Source organism: Peromyscus maniculatus, chromosome 14, assembly GCF_049852395.1.
Source record: "Peromyscus maniculatus bairdii isolate BWxNUB_F1_BW_parent chromosome 14, HU_Pman_BW_mat_3.1, whole genome shotgun sequence".
NCBI classification, from domain to species: domain Eukaryota; kingdom Metazoa; phylum Chordata; class Mammalia; order Rodentia; family Cricetidae; genus Peromyscus; species Peromyscus maniculatus.
This window is the reverse complement of record NC_134865.1, coordinates 90821678-90841142: the sequence shown is the minus strand read 5'-3', so window position 1 is coordinate 90841142 and position 19465 is coordinate 90821678. Positions and strand designations below refer to the sequence as shown.

The following is a 19465-nucleotide window of genomic DNA, read 5'->3' as shown; positions in this document are numbered from 1 at the left end:
AAAAGGTGGTGCTTAGAGCTCACCTTATAGTCTTATTTACAGATTATTTGATATGAGACCAGAAATATGGATTTTAATTAAACATCCAGATTATTTCAAGACCCATGATTACACACTTTAAAGAACTATCAACATCAGTCTATATTCTAATTTTCTCTTCATCACAGAATAAATTTCTTATTAATTTATCTATTCTATTACCAGAAACTTTCTTAGAATTATGGAAAAGTTGGGGATGTCATATTTTAACTTATTGTTAAAATAACTGATGTGGGGCAGGTAAGGTGGCTTAGCCAGTAAGGCACTTGCTGTCCAGGCCAGATGACCTTACTTCAGTCCTGGGAGCCCATATAAAGGAAGCAAACAATTCTACAGTGTTATATCACATTTCAAACCCTGTCACACACAATCATAATAAGTAAAATAAATTATAGTAATGGTGTATTTTCCCCAGTAAAACATGAGTGTATTTTCAAGGTTTACAACTACAGGTGTGGGTAAACTGTCTCTTCCTGAAGGGACGGTGTGCTTAGAAATGGGGGTGAGCAGGGGGTGCCATGTCAGTGTGCTTAGAAATGGGGGTGAGCAGGGGGTGCCATGTCAGTGTGCTTAGAAATGGAGGTGAGCAGGGGATGCCATGTCAGTGTGCTTAGAAATAGAGGTGAGCAGGGGGTGCCATGTCAGTGTACTTAGAAATGGAGGTGAGCAGGGGGTGCCATGTCAGTGTGCTTAGAAATGGAGGTGAGCTGGGGGTGCCATGTCAGTGTGCTTAGAAATGGAGGTGAGCAGGGGGTGCCATGTCAGTGTGCTTAGAAATGGGGGTGAGTGTGGGGCGTTTACCCACCACCCCCACAGCTTCCCAGAGTTTTCTTGAGTGCGAGCAGCAGGAAATATTAGAAGGATTTATAGCAGAGAATCTTGCGGAGATAAACAGAAAATAAAGGATAGCCTCGAGAGGGCCTGGAACCTATTCCAACGGGCCCGGACTGTCTCTGGTCCTCTATTCGGACCTGCTGGGTAAAGCCACGAGGAACCCCAGAACGGGCTCCCACAGGTGAGCAGGGGGTGCCATGTCAGTGTGCTTAGAGATGGAGGTGAGCAGGGGGTGCCATGTCAGTGTGCTTAGAAATGGAGGTGAGCTGGGGGTGCCATGTCAGTGTGCCTAGAAATGGAGGTGAGCAGGAGGTGCCACAGCAGTTTCCTCATGCACTCAGTTTGCCATGCTGTTGCAGAGGCAAAAAGCCCTCTTTATAAAGGGGAGCATGCATGCCTTGTGGAAAAAGATGACTAGTGTCATTTCCACGACTGTAGAACTTTCCCTGAAATGAGCATTTAGACAAGATTATAGCATTTTTATTCTGTTAACTTTTGGCTAGAGATTGGGGGATTGCCCTCACAGTCAGAAAGGCAGTAAAATAGCGCCTTTTCTGTTAGCCTGACAATGCTTAGCTGACTATTTCACTATGAATGCACAGAGTTTGGGAAATACAAAATAGGCTTAGTTTCCCCTGTTGCAATCTGCATTAATAAAGTAGATATCCTATCAAAAACCTGTAATCCTAGCATTGGAAGGCCAAGGCAGGAGGATTGCAAGTTGGAGGCCAACCTAGACACATAGTGAGTTCTAGGCCAACATGAACTACATAACAAGACTCTATCCAAAAGCAAAGATGAAAGCTTTGGCACTGATGCCACTAGGCACAATCCTAGCTGAGGTCCCTTCACAATATAAACCAGAAACTGCTGATGACCTGCAGAGGCTCCTGGACCTTCCCACTACAACCATTTCAGGCTCTCTTCTGTTTGCTGGTCACCTCCATCTTTGTGGTACACATAGACAATGCTAAGCAGTGCATCTAGGCAAGAGGGAAAGAAAATCAGGATACTGTATTACAGTAATAATAAAGGCTTGAAAACTTCCTAAGGAAGACAGTCAACTCTGTGTGTGTGTGTGTGTGTGTGTGTGTGTGTGTGTGTGTGTGTGTGTGTGTGTTTCACATTCTTCAAAATCTAAATACAGTTCTCAAAAGAAAGTTATTACACTGGACTTTTGGTATTAAATGTAGTGATCGAAACTATAGCAATATAGCTTCATTTTCAATGATACTAATGGCTAACTGATACTTGAAATACCAAGGGCTAGCAAAAAGCTCATTAGGCCTTTATGTCCATCTTTGCTTAGAAGAACTGTTTCTTGTAATTGAGACAGCTACCTTAGTTAGTAAACAGGAAAGATTTCTTTGCTTGAGCCCTGCATGACAGTGGCCCATTCCTGCTGGCTCCTCCCCAGGAGTTATCTGGAAGAAAGGCACATAAGCTATTTAGATTAACAGAGAAGGAATCTGCAGAGAAAAGTAAAGTAGAATAGATGTCTAAGGCCTGTGCAGATCCCAGGACAGGGAAAAGGCTAATGAACCATAGCATGAGGCAGACACTATGCTTACCACCAGAAAGCACAGCATGTGAAGGAAACACAGTCAGCAGGAGGCTTGCTCACATTGAAATCTGTGTGATCCTGGGCCAACTGCATCATTTTCACAGGCTGGAGTTTCCTAATTTGTGAACTGGGAAGTTCCTGGACTAATTATCTCCTAGGTGGTCAGATTGTATCATGTATTTCACAAGCTCCAGAACACCAAGTAAATCTCAGTGGTTTGCAGTGTTCCTCCATCCATCATGAAAAGGATGTGGAGAGGGAGGAGAGGACCTCTGGGTTGCATCTGGATGAAGAGGGAAAGAGGATGAGCCAGGGGAAATCACTCAATGAGCACTTCCAAGATGACAGCTACTCCACTGTCCACCCAAAGAAGACCTTACATTCTAGGGTATTTATGATGAGAATGACTGTGTACTGTATTTCTACAAAAGTATGAAAGCTAATTTTCCAGAAGTGTCCTAGTAACTCTTCATTCTATGAAAGGAACAACACACAAATTCATTTGTTAACACTTCTTATGTTCCAGGTGCCATATATATTTATGCATTTAATTCTGATAACCACCAGGCAACATATTATTGGCTTCTGTTTACAATTAGGACTCCAATTCAAAAGGAAATTCAGTCACACATGCAAGCAAGGCAAGTAAGCATGAATTTAGATGTGATCCTGGGAACCCAGCCTGAGGTACACTAAACTTCCTCCCAGGGTAGGTCAATCACTCAAGGTCTACAGACTGGAGCTGGGTTTGGGGGGGGGGGGCAGAACACAATGATTAAGCCCTGTATTACTTACTGGCTACTGGTATTTGGATCTTTTGTGTTAAAACTTGGAACCACTCATGTCTCTGTGTTCGTGGATTGTTTCTATTCAAACAAACTTTTTTTAAATTCCGGTTTTATCTTAATAGTAGGTGTTGGCATTTCACAGTGTTCATATGTGCTTGGAAGGACCAGTGTAGTGATAAGGCGGCAGGGCTGTCCATGTTAGAGAACCTGTACAAACTAAGGTGGAAGGGGAAAGACCCTCAGAGTGCCAGGCTACTCCTTACTCACTCCCTGCTCACCCTTCTCCCTCACCCTGGCCAAACCAGAGGGTTTCATGATGGATTGAGTGTCCAATGCTGCGCTAAGATTTCTTCCCAAGGACAAGACAAGCATAGGAAAGCTATGAAGTCAAAGGATATGTGAAAATGCCATGGTGAACCCCATCACTGTGTATGCCAATCAAAAACTAATTTTAAAAGAGAAAGCTGGCTGGGAAGGAAGCTCCATGAATAGAGTGCTTGCCTAGCTACATACATTCAGTTCAAGTCCAGCCTGGGCTACATACATTGTTTGATTCCTGCTTTACATATTTGTGTGTCAAGAGATATTTCTTTCTTTCTTTTTTTTTAACAGAGCTGAGGACCGAACCCACTGAGCTAAATCCCCAACCCCCCCCCCTTTTTTTTGGTTTTTCAAGACAGGGTTTCTCTGTGTAGCTTTGCGCCTTTCCTGGAACTCACTTGGTAGCCCAGGCTGGCCTCGAACTCACAGAGATCCGCCTGGCTCTGGCTCCCGAGTGCTGGGATTAAAGGCGTGCGCCACCACCGCCCGGCCGAGAGATATTTCAATGGAAAAATCATTTATGGCCTATAGTATGTTTCTTGTTTAATGGAATTAATGTACTTTAGTAACTTTAAATATCTGGTAGTATATCTGAGTATTCTCATGGCTCACCCTGGGTGAGCTGCCCTAACCCCAGTTTGGCTTAGAGGTTGATGGTGCATTTCTCTGGGTAGACCCTCCATTCAGATGCCCCCAGGAGTTTGGGCAGGATTTGAAGGACCTGGTTTGACTGTATTATTGAGATTTTGGCCCTGATTGCTGTACATTAATTGCCTGTTGAGTTACAGAGACGAGCAGTTTAGCTCAGTGCTAGGTGAATCAGGCTAGGCGACTTCAACAACAAACTAGATGTCTAGGCATGCGGACATTGGCCTAACTTTATACAGAACACTAGTGGGGGAAATCAAGAAGATCAATGTCCCAACTCAGCCCCTAGGTAACTCATCACCACAGAACCCACTCTCTGTCTAAGTATCTCAGTATAATGCCTTCCAGTCCCAGTTCCCCTCATACTGTGAAGACAAAGTATGGATTGGGCTTCCTCTCTCGAGACTTCTTCCTCTATTCTCTATTCTTCAGGTCATTGCCCTCCCACAGGAACAAGGCTTTGAGGAAAGCCTTTCTGAGTAACACTTGCATTTTAAAGAGGGACCTGGCAAGGACACAATCCTCAGGGTATCTGTGCCTAATGCTTAAAATGACTCTAAAAGTGAATATTTTGGGGTGGATGGATATTCGGGCACATATTAAACCACATTGTTGTGGTTTTGATAAGAACGGCCCCCATAGGCTCATGTATTTAAATGCTTAGTCACCAGGGAGTGGAACTGTTTAAAAGGTTAGAAGGATAAAGAGATTTGGCTTTGTTGGAGGAAGTGTGTCATTGGGGTGGGCTTGAGAATCAGGATGCAGAACTCTCAGCCACTTACCCAGTACCATGTCTGCCAATGTGCCACCATGCTCCTCACCTTGATTAATAACGGACTAAGCCTCTGAAACTGTAACCAAGCCCCCAATAAAATGCTTTCTTTTATAAGAGTTGCCTTGTAGCTGGACGTGGTGGCACATGCTTTTAATCCCAGGCAGAGGCAGGCAGATCTCTGTGAGTTGGAGACCAGCCTGGTCTACAAAGTGAGTTCCAGGACAACCAGGACTATGACACAGAAATACCCTGACTGGGAAGAGAGAGTGGTGGGGAGTTGTCCTGGTCATGATGTCTCTTCACGGCAGTAGAACAGTGACTAGGACACACACTAGGTTGTTTCTTTGTTGCTAACGTCTAAGAAGCTCCACCCCTCTACATTTAGGACCCAGGTCACCACACTCTGAGTGCAGCTGTCTTCCCACAGCACTTGCTCAATCCTGATCTTTGGTCAGACTAAGACTTCAGTTTGATCCAGCCTGACTTGCCCTTGCATTTAAAACGAACACAGCTGGGCACAGAGACACACACCTGTAATCCCAGTTCTCAGGTGACTGCGGCAGGGGGATCCAGAGTTCAAGACCATCCTGGCCTGTACAGTATTTTCAGGAATAGCCTAAGTGACTTAGAGGGACATTGTATCAAATAACAACAAACAAGCATATTCAGCATGTTACCTGAATACAACATTCTTATTACTTCTTATGTACTTCTTATTACAGCTTTATATCTAGTTTCTGAATGGCATTTTGAGCCATAAACAATTTCTTTAAAGAGTAATAAAAATTTGTTAGTATCACAGAACTATTGACAACAGTAGTTTCAGCAACAGATACCCTGTAAACTGGTTGTTTTTATATTTTCTGCTATGTGTCTTTGTAAAACCGGCAGGACTTGGGGTCTAAGGTCAGGGTCACTGAGGAGATTACAGCCCCTACCTTTAGGAGGTCACAAGGTGGGAAAGGATGAAATTCATGAGGAATCCAGACATACGTGGTTTTTCAGTTTGGTTTTTGAGACATGGTCTCTCTAAATAGCTCTTGCTGGCCAAGAGCTTGCTATGTAGACCATGCTGGCCTAGAACTCACAAAGATCTGCCTGCCTCTGCCTCCTGAGTGCTGGGATTAAAGGACCTTACCCTGCTAGATCCCCCCAGACATGTCTGTGATGGATCAAAGCAAACAAGCAGCTAGGTTCCACGATGTCCTTTTGCCTAGTGTTTAAATGTTGCTGGTGAAGTGTGTCCATTTGTAGCTGAAATGTTCCTTATTTTTACATCTAAAAGGAAACAGAAAAATAGGAATAAAATATTTAACCACGTATTAGGTCACAACTCTGTGAATGCCCTGTGTGCTTTCAAACACCATTGGCCTTCTAGCAAGGTTATAATGAACATGTGTCGAAACTGAGATCAGAATCTACAGCAAACTATAAGATCACAGCTCCTCCTCTAGGCTTGGCTGAAGTGTCCTTTAGTCCCTGCAGGAAGGGTAAGAAAGTGCAAGTCCATACTTTGCTCTCTAAACAGTTTATCACTTAAGGCAGAGAGTTAATCTAACCTGGCTCAGTCACCTGCTGTAACTACATTGCATACAAACAAAGAAGAGACCCCATCAGATCTCACCACCAGGGACACATTCTCCCTATTGTCAGCACATTCTCTGCCAAATCTCTGAACAAGTGCACCTTGTATCAAAGTGGCTAACTGCTTGGAATCTTTGATAACTAATCAAAAGAGGAATTTTTGAGATAACTCGAATTCAAAGGTTCTTTTGCCATACAGAGCACCTGGCAGAAAGCCGGAAAGAGAGGCCATTGTTGAGCCTTCAGCATCTGTAACGCTATCTGTCATCTGTCCCCTCTGCCTTTTCTCATCAAGTTCTGCTGTTACGATAGACCTGAGACGCTGGTGTCTTATCTTCCAACAGAGTCTTTACCGCCATTGCGTATGGTGCTATGGCCATTGGAGAAACACTTGTTTGGGCTCCTGAATATTCCAAAGCCAAAGCTGGAGCTGCACATCTGTTTGCTTTGCTGAAAAAGAAACCAACTATAGACAGCTGCAGTCAAAGCGGGGAAATACCAGTAAGCACAACCAGAGTTTACGTGTTCACTTTCTCAGTACGAGTATTGCTGACAGAGAATATTCTAACATCAGGCACCAGAAGTTTGTGTACAGGAAAGAATTACATGACAAAAGAGGAAGAATGCCTCATTCTAGTCAGATTCTCACCTCTACTCCTGAAATATATTTTATGTTTAAAAAAAATCTTCTTTTAGCTTACATGCCCTACGCCATACAAATGTTCAATGAAAGATTGGTTACTATGTCAAAATATATTTAGACAGCAATGATTTTGGTTTTGCATGAAATGTTGGCTAAATTTCAATTCTTTTTCTCTAATCACATCTGCTAGATGAATAATGCCTTTTATGGCAAACACAGTTTTTCATGGGAAATATATTTGCATAAGAGGAAAAAGGGCAACTGAATATATATTAAATTGTACACACAAGTTTAACTGCAAACATTAAGAGACCATGAGTATTGAAAAAGAAACATCAGAGAGTTAAATAATTTGAAGATATACTTCTTGATAGCAGTCCTGTACATTAAGTACATGTTCAATGTAAAAACCTTTCTAGGCATCGTCTTATGTTTAAAAATTAGAATCATTAGGTATATTCTTAAAGTTTTCATTTAAAACACTAATTGTCTCTAGAATTTTAATAGTGTATTTACTTATACGAGAGTTTAAGGTCACATAGTATCAGTGGAGATGTATAATTAGTAAGGGGCTTGAGTGCATGGCTGGTAACAAAAATTAAAATACCTTCAAATTCTCAAAATGGAATGCTCAAAGATACATCACAGAAAAAATCAAACATATTATCTTTTGGAAAAGTAAAAAGCATAAAAATATTTAAAATCTTGGGGTTTATATGAGTGTAATGCTGCTTTTATTTCTTTCTAAAAGTTCAAAAAGAAACTGAGTATCTCACAGCTGTGTGCTCTTCAGAACTGTGTACATATAAAATCTGAGGAGGGAGAGGAGAAGAAAGGAGAGATGGGATGAACTACATTCATGACACAGAACACAAATACTTCATGTAAAGACTACAAAATTATTCAGTATTTTATCTAATATAAAATATTTCAGATTATCACTTCTGCTTTTAAAAATTGAAATCTGGGCAAATAAATTCCATGTACTGACATATACTAAAACGAGCTGACAGGCACGAAGCAGTCTGTTACATTTTTCTTCACATTTATATAGGATTGAAGTTTTCCATATTGCAGTTAAAATAATAAGAATAAACTTTAAAATGTGTTTAGATTTGGGGTTTTTCTAAAACATCTCTCTGCGTCTTCCCAAAGGCACCAGAACATGTGCAGAATTAATTGTTCTCTCCATTTTCTGTGGTGCTTTAACACTGGGGCAAATGGTATCTATTTATAGGGGCAAAACAGAAAATGAACAAACCAAAAAAAAAAAAAAAAGACTTCTACTCCCCTCTTTGATCTGGTGTACATCATAGTAGATATTTTATTCTGCTGCTAGAAACTTTAACCACATCTTATGGTTTCATGCTGTTGACAACAGAGTAATATCATCAAACATGTTTTTTATTTGCTTGTTTGTTTTGTTTAAGACAAGGTTTCTCTGTGTAGCCCTGGCTGTCCTGGAATTTGCTCTGTAGACAGTGGTGGCCTCAAACTCACAGAGCTCTGCCTGCCCCTGCCTCCTGAGTGCTGGGATTAAAGGTGTGCACCACCATCACCCAACATCAAACATGTTTTGTGTGTATTTGTTTGCTTGTGTTTGAGACAGGATCTCACATCTGTCATGCAGATTGGCCTCACACTCATTATGTAGCCAAAGGTGATCTTTGAACTTTTGATCCTTCCACACTCACCTTCCAAATGCTAGGGTCACAGATGTGTGCCACTGTACCCAGCATGCACAGTACTGGAAGTCTAACCCAGGGCTTCTTGAATGCTAAGCAAGTGATCCTCCACAGAGTTCCACCCTACCTCCCCCGACCCCTGTCAAATAGCCTTTGTGCTTTTTCTCTTAGGTTCAGAATACTGCACATGTCTATTAAACCTGCCTAAGGTTAAGGGATTTGTCTGAAAGTCCAACCTTAGTCTGCATCTACCTTCATCACAAAAGCCAAAAATACTTTAATGTAGTTGGAGGGTGTTATTCAATGGTAGAACATGTGCTCAGCATGTATGAAGCTCTGGCCTTGACCTCCAAACACACACACACACACACACACACACACACACACACACACACACACACACACGGGGGGTGGGGTAGGGAGAGGGAAAAAGAAGAGAGAAAGGAGGGAGTGAAGGAAAAAGAAAGGTTTAACATAAAGTTAAAAACAACTTCAAAACTTGAGCCAAAAATAAATAAAAATAAAACAATCACCATTTAGTTACAGTTCTCGAAAGCTTTTAAAGAATATCATTAGCCTAGAAAAGTATTAGTTTACATAAAAATCACCAATGACTGAAGAGATTGAAAAACACAGAGAAAACTAAGCTTTCATCTAAGTATTACTGCCGAATAATGATCAACTAAAAATGAAGATAGATCAGAGTTCAAAGCACAGTGTATATTAACTATAAAACATAGTCCAGTTTTCAAAATAAAGCTTATGCACAGGTTATGAGACCCAAGCATTTCTGAGTTAAGCAGTAAAGGATTTTTAAAGCTTACACTAAATTAAAAAACTAAAGTTTATTTAGAGAAGGTGGTCAGCTAGTCATCAGAGCAGGCTGTGGTCCCAAGCTGAGGGAATCTCGTGCTTTGTGGGAACATAGTCCATCACTGAAGACAGCAAAAACCACACACATAAAAACACAAATGCTGATGAGGTCCAGCTGTCAGTCAGCAGCTCTCTAGAGACAATGGGCTTGGAACTGAAATGATGTAGAAACATGCACAATTTATAGAGAGCGCTCACCCAGGGCATGGCCATGGGTACAACCTTCCTAAGTCCCCTGTAAACACTGCCCCCCTCCTTTCACAGGACACCTGTGAAGGGAATTTAGAATTTCGAGAAGTCTCTTTCTTCTATCCATGTCGCCCGGAAGTTCCTGTTCTTCGTGACCTGTCCCTGAGCATCGAGAAAGGGAAGACTGTAGCCTTTGTTGGGAGCAGCGGCTGTGGGAAAAGCACGTGTATTCAACTGCTACAAAGATTTTACGACCCCATGAAAGGACAAGTGGTAAGATGGACTTAGAACACCCAGGCTGGGGGTTAGTGACAAACCCTTACATGTTCAGGTAAGCCTAGGTTACCCAGTAGAGCAAACACAAAACCTAAAAAACAAAAAAGTTCTGTCCTACTCTTGCCTAAGAAAACTGCAGGCCCATAGCAAAACCAGTGGGAAGGACTTCGAAATTAAGTACAATGACCCAAGGGATCTTGAGCTTTCCTGACAGCTGTAATTTTTACCTTAGAAGCTGTGGAATTCTTTTGGAATACGGGCGTGAGGGCAAGTCCGTTTTTCTTCACACGGTATCACTGCTCCCTACCCCTTCTGGCTTAAGACAGATAATGGTCTCAGATAATGGTCTCCACCCCTTGGCTGATCTCACTGGCCTTCCACACCCTCAGCTGTCCAGACCTTTTGCAAGGCTAAGGCTTTTTTCAAATCAATCTCCATTGAAAAGAAACAATCTCTTCCTCCTTTGAACCCAAAGATTACATTCCTTACCTTACTCATATCTATTATATCTTATATGCCTCACGTTCTGTGTTCCTATTGCCCTCCCCCACCACTGTATCTCTCCTCTCCCTCCTCCCCTTCTCACACACACAAAGCTTGCATCTTGCCCATTCCTTCATAGAACTATAGTTCCCTAAAAGTTAGAGGCTGTCATGTTAACCCTATTCTGCTACAGTTTGCAGTCTTTTTCCATTACAGATTCTCAGCAAACACTTGGAAACTAGAGCTGCTCATAAAGCTCCCTTGAACTGGGTGATACCTATCTATTTTCAGGTAGCATATACACTCTCCCTACTTAAAACTACTGGGGGATGGCTCCCTACTAAGCAAAAGCAAAGTTTAACAATATCAAAGCCCTTCACTGTCTGGTTCCTACCTCCTTCCCCAAACTTCCTCTCCTTACCCCTCTCACCGTGTGCTGAACATCCATCTCCCCAACTTCTGTGTGCCTTTTTTCTTGCTGTTCCCCACTTACTCATTACATCTCAAGTGCTGTCTGTGTCTCATCATTTATGGCTTAGTCTCAAAGTCCCTTCCCACAGCCATCCGAGACATCCTCTGCCTCAGCCCCTCTCTGTTCTGTTACCCTGTCTTCATGTCACCCTTCCTTTCTGAGCTGTTGGTGAACTTAATGCCTGTCAGTTGGAATATGAACTACTATGGTGAGGGGGGAGTTTTGCATTGTATTACTTTCCCAGCGCCTAGAGTCGTGGGCACACAGAAAAGCATGTTCATCAAACGGCTGTGTGAATAAATACATATGTCTCAGAGCAAAGTGCCCATCTCTACAGGTAGACTTATTCATCAATATGTGCCAGCTCTTTTTTTGGGCATCAGTAATGGAGTGTTGTTACACTCGAGGGGAGGTTGATCATTTTCTATGTGACTTCAAGGCAGAGTACTAGGTATACTCCAATCCCTGCTGTTATTTCTAGAAGTGTATGTTTGGAATCAACCTTTCAGTGAGCTGGGAGCTGGGAGCTCCTGTCCAGCAGGTGATTTATGAACCTTCCTTGGGCAACATATACTTCAAAAAATAGCTTGAATTCCTAGGTTTCTTGTTATGATTTGTTTATGTGTGAATACCATGAAGTGTAATGTGACAGTTGTTGGATCTTAAAAAACCAGTCTCCACTCTGCTCTTGCAGCTGCTTGACGGTGTTGATGTAAAGGGGCTGAACGTGCAGTGGCTCCGTTCCCAGACCGCCATCGTCTCCCAGGAGCCTGTGCTCTTCAACTGCAGCATCGCTGAGAACATCGCCTATGGTGATAACAGCCGCACGGTGCCCTTGGAGGAGATCAAAGAAGTTGCAGATGCAGCCAATATCCACTCTTTCATTGAAGGGCTCCCCAGGGTAAGAAAGCAGCTGAAACCTTGAGCTGCAGAGCTGCCAAATACGGAATGTGATACAGTCTCATCAAGGTTAGATGTAAAAAGCAAACCTGGTTTTCATGTATTTTTTGCAAGGCTGATTGCCATTCATATATAAGGCACTGGGCTTTCACATGCTATGTCTTTATGTGCTTGCGCTCTGCCTTGGGTGAGGGTATGAATTGAAAAGACATGGTATCACTTTGAACTAAGTATTTGGGGTGAAATAAAAGTGAACCTTGTGATTTACTGAATTTTCTTCAGATAGATTGTGTGTGTGTGTGTGTGTGTGTGTGTGTGTGTGTGTGTGTGTGTGTGTTCAGACAGGGTTTCTCTGTGTAGCACTGGTTGTCCTGGAACTTGCTCTGTAGACCCGGCTGGTCTTGAACTCACAGAGATCTGCCTGCCTCTGCCTCCCAAGTACTGGGATTAAAGGCCTGTGTCACTACCTCCAAAATCGGGTTTGTTTGTTTGTTTGTTTTTAAAGGCAGGATCTCACTATGTGGTTCTAGCTGACCTGGAACTAACCATGTAGACCAGACTGGCCTCTAACTTACAAAGATCCATCTGCCTCTGCCTCAAAGGTGCAGGGATTAAAGATACGTGCCACCACACCTGGCCAAGAATAGATTTTCTAAAGCAAACAAATGGATCTCAACATCTGTCCAAATATAAGACTACAGTATCAATGTAAAACTCTGAAAGACAAGGCCAGTTTTTTTTTTCCAGAATCCTCAATATGACAAACATACAGAAGACTTCAGACATCTAGATTTTACCAATCTTATTTCTCCAGGAAATAGCAAATTTCCTGATTGCCACCCTGCCAGTCTCTGAGGACTTATTTTACCTTTATTTCAAATTTATGGATTCACCTATCTGTCATGTCCTGATAGCTCAAAATCTGCACTTCCTTTCCTCATCCACACACAGTTATGAATTTATTTCATTGACTTAACACACAGCTACTCAGCCTTGCTCTTTGAGTATTACTTGTGGAAGATGACTCAGACAAACCAAATGCTGTCCTACGCATACAGAAATCACTGAAACGCACACAGAGCCTTCTTTGTTGTGAGCCCGTGAATATGATGTGCATGAAGGCAAGGCAGCAGAGACGACTGATGTGCTCACAGAATAAGTGGTGCCCCGTGTGATAAAGAATGCATCACACCTGTAATCCCAGGACTCAAGAGGGTGAAAGGAAGGACTGCATGTCTGAGACCACTCTGGCCTTACTAAGAGTGTCTCAAAAGTCTTAAGTAAGAATGGACGCAGAGTGATAGGTGGTTGGACTAGAGAGAGGAATATATACACGAGTAGTATTTGATGAGTGTGTGAAGGAATGATGAAGCACTGAAATAGTCAGGCTTAGATTCGGTTCCTGTAGCTTTCATCAAATACCCTGAAGAAAGCTACTTAAGGTAGAAAGGATTTATTTGGCTCTCAGTTCCAGGCTACAGCCCATCATCTCGGGGAAGTCAAGGTAGCAGGAATCTGAAGCAGCCGACACTTTACATCTACGGTCAAGAGCAGAAAACAAAGAATGCATACATGCCTGTGCTCAGCTCCTTTCTCTACTCACACAAGCCAGGACCCCTTCCTAGGGAATGCTGCCACCCACAGAGGGTTTGTCTTCCCACCTCAGTTAAAATAGTCAAGATAATTCCCCATACACAGGCCCACAAGCCACCCTAATCTAAACAGTCCCTTATTGGGACTCCTTTCCCACATGATGTCTAGATTAGTGGATAATTAAGACTTTCCATCGCAGCAAGCAAAGAAATTTTAACCATAATAGTTGCTAAATACTTACTGAAGGTTTGCAGATGGGAATGATGTTCAAATCGGATATTTACTCATCCAGCAGCAATGGAGTGATGACATGGAGTGATGAAGAGACAGTTAGGAGATCCATTAGGAGAGTTTAGGGACTGAGTTCTTAAAAGCCTAAATTCATAAATATAATGTGATAAGAAAATTGATTTTAAAGAAAGATGAAAATGAAAGTAAGCTGGTTATGGTGGGGCATGCCTATAATCTCAGCACTCAGAAGGACCCTGTCTCAAAAACAACAAAACAAGCAAAAAACAAAACAAAGCAGAATTGGCTCAAGACTGTACAAGCAAGAAGAGACTAAGCCTCCTACTGAGGCAAAACTCAAGCAGTAGTCAGAGTTCCAAGTGGAAAAAGATAAGAAAGCTGCACAGAGGATATTCCTTTGAACTGGACTTTGAAGGCTGCATAGGAGTTCTCCAGACAGGGAAGGGTAAAACTGTTTTGGGCAGATAAAATAAAGACACAAAGCAATATAGATACCTAAAAGAAGCTTTAGACACAAGGGAGATCTTAAGATCCTGACACATAATGTCAAACAATAAAGAATTGAAGTGAGGCCAGTACAGAGCAGTACTAAATGTGAAAATCCCCAGGCTGAAGTGTTTGAACTGTCTTAATAGATAGGTGTGCCTCTAGATGTTTTTAGACAGAGAAATGACATGATCAGAAAACAGTTTAGTTTTTTAGGAAGAGCTAGCTTGTCAGGTAGAGGCACTTGCCATCAACACTAAGGACCCAAGTTCTGTCCCCAGAACACCCATGGTGAAAAAAGGAGAGCTGCCTCTTCTACGCTTGTCCTCTGACCTCAGTGTGCACACAGTGGTCCACGGGTGCCAACACACACACTCGCACACGCACACAGTAAGGGAATTTTTAAAGAATTCTTGTGTATATATATATTAGATAAGGTCTTGAAATGTTGACTGTATGTTAAGCTTGCCTCTCGATTCTTCCTCCTCTTCTCTCTAAATGCTGAGATTACAGCCTCTGGCATTGTCCCTAAGGATGGCATTTTTTTTTTTTTTTTTTTTTTTTTTTTTTTTTTTTTTTTGGTTTTTCGAGACAGGGTTTCTCTGTGTAGCTTTGCGCCTTTCCTGGAGCTCACTTGGTAGCCCAGGCTGGCCTCAAACTCACAGAGATCCGCCTGGCTCTGGCTCCCGAGTGCTGGGATTAAAGGTGTGTGCCACCAATGCCCGGCAAGGATGGCATTTTTAAAGAACAAAAACAACTGTTCAAAGTAACCTTTTGGAGGCCTGCAAGTCTCAAGCCAGCTTGGGATGACAGTTAGAATCTATATTAAAAAATGAAAGTGGACTAGAGAGATGGCTCAGCAGTTAAGAGCACAGCTGTTCTTCCAGAGGGTCTAGGTTCAGTTCCTAGTACCCACAGCTGTCTGTAGCTCTAGTTCCAGGGAATATGACAAACTTTTCTGACCCCCAAGGACACAGCACACATGTGGTTCACAGACACACATGCAAGCACAACACCACACACATTTAATTAGTTAATTAACAGTAAAAGAGATGGGGGAGCAGCGAGAAAGCCCGACTTCTGTTTGCTTTTCCAGGAGTCCAAGGAAAGGAGCATTATGGGTGTGGTCATGTGTACATGTAATCTCAGCATTGGGAGGTAGAGGGAGGGAGATTAGGAGGTCAAGAGCATCCTCGACTACACAGCAAGTTTAAGACTGTTTTCCTTGAGGCCCTGGCTCAAACAAAACAAAACCCCAGAAGAACCAGAAAGACCCCTAGTGAGGACAGAAGTTAGTGCTATGGCAATGGCAGGGACATCATGGAGACACTGAGAGGAGCAGAATGTCATCATAAGAGCTTTGGTATGGGTGGGACATAAATGCCAGCCTCTCTGACTTGCAGAAAGCACATAGCCAGTGAGGGCTGCCGTCTGGGGACATGCTCACAAAGGATTAGCATGAAGGAGGAAACCTCATGCTTTGCCTGGTAGTTTCAAATATTTTGAATTGTTTTGAACTGAAAATGGCAGGTAATATAAATTCTTTGGTGTTGACTAAGAACTTTTCTTCATTATTTTTCCCCCTTGTGTTTTAATTCTGAGGTTTCCTTTGTCAAAGCTTGGACTGTAGCTCAGTTGGTAACCTGCTTGCCCAGGGCACACAATGTCCTGGGTTCAATCTCTAGCACCACAAAAATGGGGCATGCTGGCACATGCTTATAATCCCAGTATTCAAGAGGTGAAAAAAGGAGGGTCAGAAGTCCAAGGTCATCACTGACTAATTAAGAGTTCAAGGCCAGCCTGACTATGTGAGACTCCATCTCAATAAGGAAAATGAAAGAAAAGAAAGGAAGGGAGGGAGAGGCTAGAAAGGAAGTCAGAAAAAATTCCTTCAGAGAAGCATAACAGCAAAGGTCTGTGCCTTGGGGTCAGGTTAAGAGTGCAAAATGACGTGGAGTATTGACTCCTTGGCTCACATTTATTTGCAAAATGGACCTAGAATAGATTTCAGCACTTGTTGGGACCCACCTTTTCAAGAGTAGCGAAATCTGAATTGTTCAGACGTCTGTTTCCCACGGTTGCTCAAGTGCTTTCTTTGTATATGGCCTGTTCCTGAAACAGAAATACAACACTCAAGTTGGACTAAGAGGAGTGCAGCTTTCTGGTGGTCAGAAACAAAGACTGGCTATTGCGAGGGCTCTTCTCCGGAAGCCAAAAATTTTACTGTTGGATGAGGCCACTTCAGCCCTTGACAATGAGAGCGAGAAGGTAACACCTTCTTTTCTGTGTGTCAAATAGGAGTGGGTAGTATCACGAAGACAAGGTCAGATTGGGGAAATGAAGTCCCAGAGGTGGTGGAGAGAGGGTTGAAGCCAGGCAACCTTTGAGTTCCTCTCATACAAAATGACGCCAATTCTGAACGTATCTGTCCAGTAAAGAAAAGCCCAGGGAGATGGCCTTTTCTAGATTGTTCTTCTACGTTGGTGCTAAACCAACTAGCAAAGCAGTCTATGTCTGAAGTAAGAAGCTGCTGTAGGGAGAACATTCTGCTTATTCTGTTTTCCCAGACTTTTCTGTGGTTAGAAGAAAATGCGGTGGTGGGGGACACAGGTATAGAAATACTGGCTTTGATCTTGGGACCATCTCCTTACCTATATAACCCACTGTCATAAATGCTCTTCCAATCCAGGCCTACTCTGAGTACTTTTTCTCCACTTAATTGGGTGGCTTACAGTTCAGAGGTTCAATCCGTTGTCATCATGGTGGGACATGGCAGCTTGCAGGCAGACATGGTGCTGAAGAAGGAGCCGAGAGTTCTACATCTTGACACAAAGGCAACAGGAAGTGGTCTGCCTTACTGGGCATGGCTTGAGTATATATGAGACCTGAAAGGCCACCTCCATAGTGATATACTTCCTCCAAAAAGAGCACACCTACTCCAACAAGGCCACACTTCCTAATAGTGCCACTCCCTTTGGGGTCTGTTTTCCTTCAAACCACCACAGTTGGGCAGTTCCTCTGAAAATAAGCAAGTACAGCAAAGAACATCATTAGATTTCCTTAATGACTGAATTTAGGCATGCTTATGAACATCTTTCCTAAGCTGACAGTCACTTGGTCCTTTTCTTTTCCAGGTGGTTCAGCATGCCCTTGAAAAAGCCCGGAGAGGGAGGACCTGCCTGGTGGTGGCTCACAGACTCTCCACAGTACAGAATGCTGATCTGATCATAGTTCTACAAAATGGAAAAATCAAGGAGCAGGGAACTCATCAAGAGCTCCTGAGAAACAGAGACACATACTTTAAATTAGTAGCTGCACAGTGGGTGCAATGATGCTGCCAGTCTTGCATGCACTTTGACCTTTCTTGGCCTGCTCTGGTCTCTCACTGCAAATGTCAATACCTACAAACCTAACACTCGAGTATAGGAATATTTCATTCAAGTGTCTTCCCTTGAGATATTTTTTTTCCCTTGAGATTTTTAAAAGCAAATCAGGGAGGCTGGAAAGATGGTTCAGTGGTTTATAACACTGGCTGCTCTTCTGGAGAACCTGGGGTTGATTCCCAGCATCCACATGATGGCTCACAACCACCTGTAACTTCAGCCCCAGGGGGTCCACTCAACTCTTCTGGCCTCTGTGGGTACCAGGCATGCATGTGTAGCACATCCACGTGTGCAGGCAAAACACTGATATACAATCAAAAATATTAGAAAAAAAGCAAAGTAAAAGTTTACAAAATTTATCTGAAAAAAGTGCCAGTATCTCTTATTTTATAAAAACATTCTAACACATTTTCTTGTAAACAGCTTTATGCAAAATACAGGCATTTCTGTGTCAAAGTTCTGTAATGAGATTGGGGGAGAATATCTTCTAGTTGAAAGTTTTAGCTGAAAGAGTAAGATGCAGCTAGTTAGGCCCGTAGGGCTGCAGAGAGTCTTTAATTGGGAAGACTGAGCTTTGCAGCATGTCAGAACATTGTGCCTCCCTTCTCTCTAGACTGTATGAATTTCTGTAAGTGGCCTCTCCATAAATATCCAGTTCCTAAAATTCTGTTCTAGCCCCTCATTAGGCAGGGGTGGGGGAGTTCGAGAGCAGTACAGGGTAAAGTGTCCAAGGAGGGTAGACAGCTCCTGCTTTCCCAGTCAGCACAGAGCATCACCCCGTCCTTCCTAAAGATTCCATTCCAAGCTTTGGGTGTTGGTATGAAGCATAGGCTAACTGAAGTGTGAACACTTACTTAAAATAAAAGATACTTCTACTGTGGGTGAAAAATTAAAACGCTTTTCTGTATTGCTATCAGTTTATTTAAATTCATATTATTTAATAATATGTAGTATATGATTTACAAATTCTATCTAAATAGCAATATCAGTTAACTAAGTCATGTTTTCCACTTACTTAAATACATAAAGACACCTTTAGTCCCTCTCTTTTTTAAGGGTTTTTTTGCTAGGATATATTAGTTATATGTGGTAATGGATTTCATTATGACATTTTCATACATGGATTACTTTGATCATATTCACTACCTATGGCCCTCCTTTGTCCACCCCATCTGCTGATCCAGTTCCTCTTCCTAAGCAGCCTCTTTCCACTTTCGTGTGTTACCCAATGAGTATAATAAGGGTTGTTTTCAGGAACATGGGTGAGGGGTTACTTACAAAAGCACGGGCAACTTACCCACTGACAAAAATGTCACACACACACACACACACACACACACACACACACACACACACTCAGCAACCACTAAACCCTCAGAGGGCAGGAGTAGACTTGTGAGCTCTTCTCCCTCCCATGACAGGATGTTGACAGCACAATTTTGTGCAGATCTCTTGCAGGTATTCAAAGCTTCTGACAGTTCAAATGTACCAGGACCACAAGAAGGGGGGGGAAAGTCTAAAACTGGGCTAAGGAACTGTGGTGGTTTTAGTGTAATTGGGCCCCAAATCTCACAGGGGGTGGCACTATTAGGAGGTGTGGCTTTGTTGGAGGAAGTCTGTCACTGTGGGAGCAGGCTTTGAGGTTTCCTATGCTCAGGATACCACCCAGTGTCTCAGCCG

The 19465-nt window shown here is 42.6% G+C and overlaps 1 protein-coding gene across 12 annotated transcripts in view; it reads left to right on the top strand.

Annotated features, from left to right (window-relative positions):
• Positions 1–18692, top strand: part of Abcb5 (ATP binding cassette subfamily B member 5) — a 93934-nt gene extending 75242 nt beyond the window's left edge. For 10 of the 12 annotated variants that reach the window (XR_013044566.1, XM_006988289.3, XM_076551585.1 and 7 more), the window contains 5 exons: positions 6898–7054; positions 10019–10216; positions 11869–12075; positions 16524–16670; positions 17537–18692. Coding sequence is in view for 9 of the 12 variants with exons in the window: in XM_006988289.3 (XP_006988351.1) it covers positions 6898–7054; positions 10019–10216; positions 11869–12075; positions 16524–16670; positions 17537–17734 (907 nt within the window). In the remaining 3 variants the exon portion in view is untranslated. Of the gene's footprint in view, positions 1–6897; positions 7055–10018; positions 10217–11868; positions 12076–16523; positions 16671–17536 lie in introns of those variants that run through there. The other 2 variants (XM_076551588.1, XM_076551587.1) reach the window with 2 other exon arrangements.
• Positions 18693–19465: the final 773 nt, after the last annotated feature.